General features: G+C 40.7%; 1 protein-coding gene across 1 annotated transcript in view; it reads left to right on the forward strand.

Annotated features, from left to right (window-relative positions):
* The first annotated feature begins 1,583 nt into the window (after window positions 1–1,583).
* Window positions 1,584–3,463, forward strand: part of phldb1b (pleckstrin homology-like domain, family B, member 1b) — a 111,821-nt gene continuing 109,941 nt past the window's right edge. The window contains exon 1 of the mRNA XM_087179872.1: window positions 1,584–1,831. Within this exon, the coding sequence (XP_087035998.1) occupies window positions 1,805–1,831 (27 nt within the window). The 5' untranslated portion in view covers window positions 1,584–1,804. The remainder of the gene's footprint in view (window positions 1,832–3,463) is intronic.

A 3,463-nucleotide genomic window follows, 5' to 3' on the forward strand; every position in this document is an offset into this window, starting at 1 on the left:
CCAAACCCCCCCCCCCCCCCCCAGTGGGGCCCCTGGTGATGTGTGCAGTAGCTAGTGTCTACAGATCCCCTGCATGTGAGGCGTTCAGGGAACATCTGTAAAATGTAACGTCTACCGATAGCCTGCATATGAACACTGTGTTATCTGTAAATTGTAGCGTCTGCCTGAGTGTGTGTCATTTCTTTAGCTGTACACCGCATGTGTTTCCTGGATGAACTTGGTTTAAATTTAAAAGGGTTTTTCATGTTGTTGTGTCTGATGTGATGACTAATCACTGTCACCTTTAAGTCCCTCAGGATGATTCATCGCGTCTGCAAAACACCACAGAGGGTCACAGAGGCCGGACCAAACATGGAGCTGTGAGCCACAGGTTGTTCTCTTCATGTCTGACTCATGTCTGTTCTTTATTGTACTTTCATTCAAGTGCCAGCTCCATTAGTGAAGTGGTGCCAGCTTCATACAGTAGGAACTGTATCCAGAAACACTGAGGATGTGCCGAGGCACAGGGGAGCTTTAAGATAGATATATACTTTATTTATCCCCCAGGGGAAATTCAGGTGTCCAGCAGCTCACTGGTTATAATAATGATAATAATAGCTATAACAAATGATAAACAATACAATATTTAGGCTAAATGCTAATGAGCACATGCTGATGTTTATTGTTAATTTAGTATGAATTGTCCAAAATATTGAACAGAAATCACATTATTCAAGTCACAGTTCATTGACTGACGCTGTGAACTGAGGAGGATTTTATGAGCTGTGGACATGTTTTATGTGTTTGTTTTTTCAGGAGTTTGGGGTCAAAGGTCAAACAAACAGGTCAAATGTCAAAACAATCCTTATTTCTTTAGTCACATTCACAGTCGTCGTTTTAACCTCGGATGAAAACATTTTACCCTCCAGTGGAAAGGTCAGAGTAACTTCAGACTAGTATAGATATAGAGATTATATATAGAAAGAGTATAAATAAAGTATATATATAGAGGGTATATATAGATAGAGTATACATATATAGATATAGAGTATATATAGAAAATATACATATATAGATATCCAGAGTATAGATATAGAATATTTATATATATAGAGAGAGTATATATAGATGGATAGAGTATAAATAAAGTATAGATATAGAGGGTATAGATATAGAGATTATATATAGATAGAGTATACATATATAGATATAGAGGGTATAGATCTTTGCATCAGAGCCGGAGGTTCTGGCTTGTGGAGACTGACTTGGTTTGTGCTCCGTGTTCACAGGTGGATTATGTGACCGAAGAAGCTGAAGATGAGGAGGAGAGTCAGATGTCGAGCAGAGACGCTGCGGCCCAACAGATGGGTGAATGCAGATGTGTATAAGAGACAGTTCAAGAGAGCTTACCAGCACCCATATTTGGGCTGTGGGGTGTTGTTGGAGGAAGGGTGGTGGTGGTGGTGGTGGGGGGTGTTAATAGCAGCCCTCCAGTCATAAAAAGAGGGTGTGTCTATTTCCGAATGAATGAGCAGGCTGATAAGCTTTGTGAAGGGTCTGAGAGGAGGGAGAGGGGAGAGGGGAGAGCAGGGCGACGCTGGAGCAGACACTGTTGTCTTTGGCATGTTGAACACACAGCCTCAGTCTGCAGACACCTCACCGCGCTCGGCACACCGTGACTCACTCTGGATGTTTTGACTGGATTTGGAATCAGATTGGACTGGACTAGATTGTGGAGGTTGTTTTTCCTGGATGGAGCGCGGAGGAGTTGGAAAAGTTTGGTAACATCTCGTGATTGTCGCCGTCTCCTCGGCCGGATTCAGGGATGATGCTCAAGAAAGTGAGATTCAAGGTAGGAAAACTCACCGGTTTGTGTAAAACTTCTCCATGTTTTTGTGCATAAAGCTGTCGTACAGTTGAATGAGACACATGCAGGGTGAGTAGTGTCAATAGAAATCCTCTCTTTCCTTATTATTTCACCATATACTTATATATAATAACATTTAAACCTGCGTTTTATCCTCTGATGCTTCACTCACAGACCCAATATGTGGCATTTAGTTTCTCTCAGTCTTGAGATAACTCAGTGATTCAACCAGTATCATCTTTTCCTGTGGTGATCCTAAACTCTAAATGGCTCCTTCCTGAGGAAACTCAGCTGTCTCACAGGAAGTGATCTGAAAAAAGTAGAAAAAAACCATCAGAGAAAGGAAAAGATTCTGTCTCTGCGGCTGTGATGTGTTGAAAGTACAGAAAGGTGGGAAAAATTATATTAAAATATATGAAACAGATAAAATATATGACCAGACTACTAATCCAATCTGTCTCTATCCACTTTAACCACATTGAATAACTCTTAATCCACCTGTAATCCACAAGCTTTGTGTCTCATCCCATTTTTATATATATATATATATATAAAAACCTTCAGTGTGAGACTGAACAAAAGCTGCGCTGGGCCTCTGCTGGATCTTCATCAGCGGCCCTGCCTGCAGTTCAAAGGGAAAAGCTGCTGCTCAGGCTGTGTGGCGACACTGAGGCGATAATTACAGCAGCCAGAGGAGCTGTAGCTACTGGCTCTCACCAACTGTAAATACCACTATAAAACATTTACTGCTGTCACCACTGCGGGTAGGAAACAAGGGAAGAGACGGCAGCTGCTGTCGGATTATTATCTGAAGAGTTGCATTAGTTTATTATTACGTCTTCACGGCAAATACGACACATTCATGCATCATGCATTGTGTTTTCTTCCACATATATGTTGATTCTTCTATATGGCTATCAGTAATTTGATAATCTTTGAACATTTTCCTCTTTCTCGTGTTTAATCCGTTGTTGCACCTTTCAAAATAAAAGTTACAAAGTTCTTTAGAGAAATTAAAAGTCCCATATAGTTTGCAGGTCTCTGTCCATGTGTAGTGTGATTATAGATCAGGTCTAGCTTCTATATTAATACTGTGAAAGTATCAAAGCCTCAGTCCACAGAGAAATGGACACAGCCTGTATTCCTAAACTGAGCCTTAAAACCAGCTGTTAGGACTTCCTGTAACTATGTGATGTCACAACAAGGCAGAGCCTCCTCTCTTCTGATTGGCTCACCGACCTGTTGTTACTAGAGCTCCAGAGAGAAGCCTGAGAGAGGAGATGTAAAACTACACTGAGATGGTTTTTGGTTCTTAAATCACAAATATATCTTCTTATGGATCAACACTTCAAATAAAACACAGAAGAAGAAGAAAATATGGAGCTTTAGAAGCAACAGGGAATAACATTATTTTTTAAAGCAGATTCAAATCAACAAATTCTCCCATCTTTTTGTTATTTCCTCCCATGCTTTCAGTTGGCATTTAATCTGGAGACTTCATAAAGTAGAACCTGGTCACTTAGTTCAGCCCTGACTGGTTTTAGGAGTAAATATATTGATTAGTTAGATTAGGATTAGTTACTGCCTCTGCAGGGGGTAAACAGCCTGCAAGGGGGG

This window comes from Seriola lalandi, unplaced genomic scaffold (genome assembly GCF_002814215.2).
Source record: "Seriola lalandi dorsalis isolate HSWRI2012SDOR001 ecotype SW California unplaced genomic scaffold, Sedor1 jcf7180002054875, whole genome shotgun sequence".
NCBI lineage: Eukaryota > Metazoa > Chordata > Actinopteri > Carangiformes > Carangidae > Seriola > Seriola lalandi.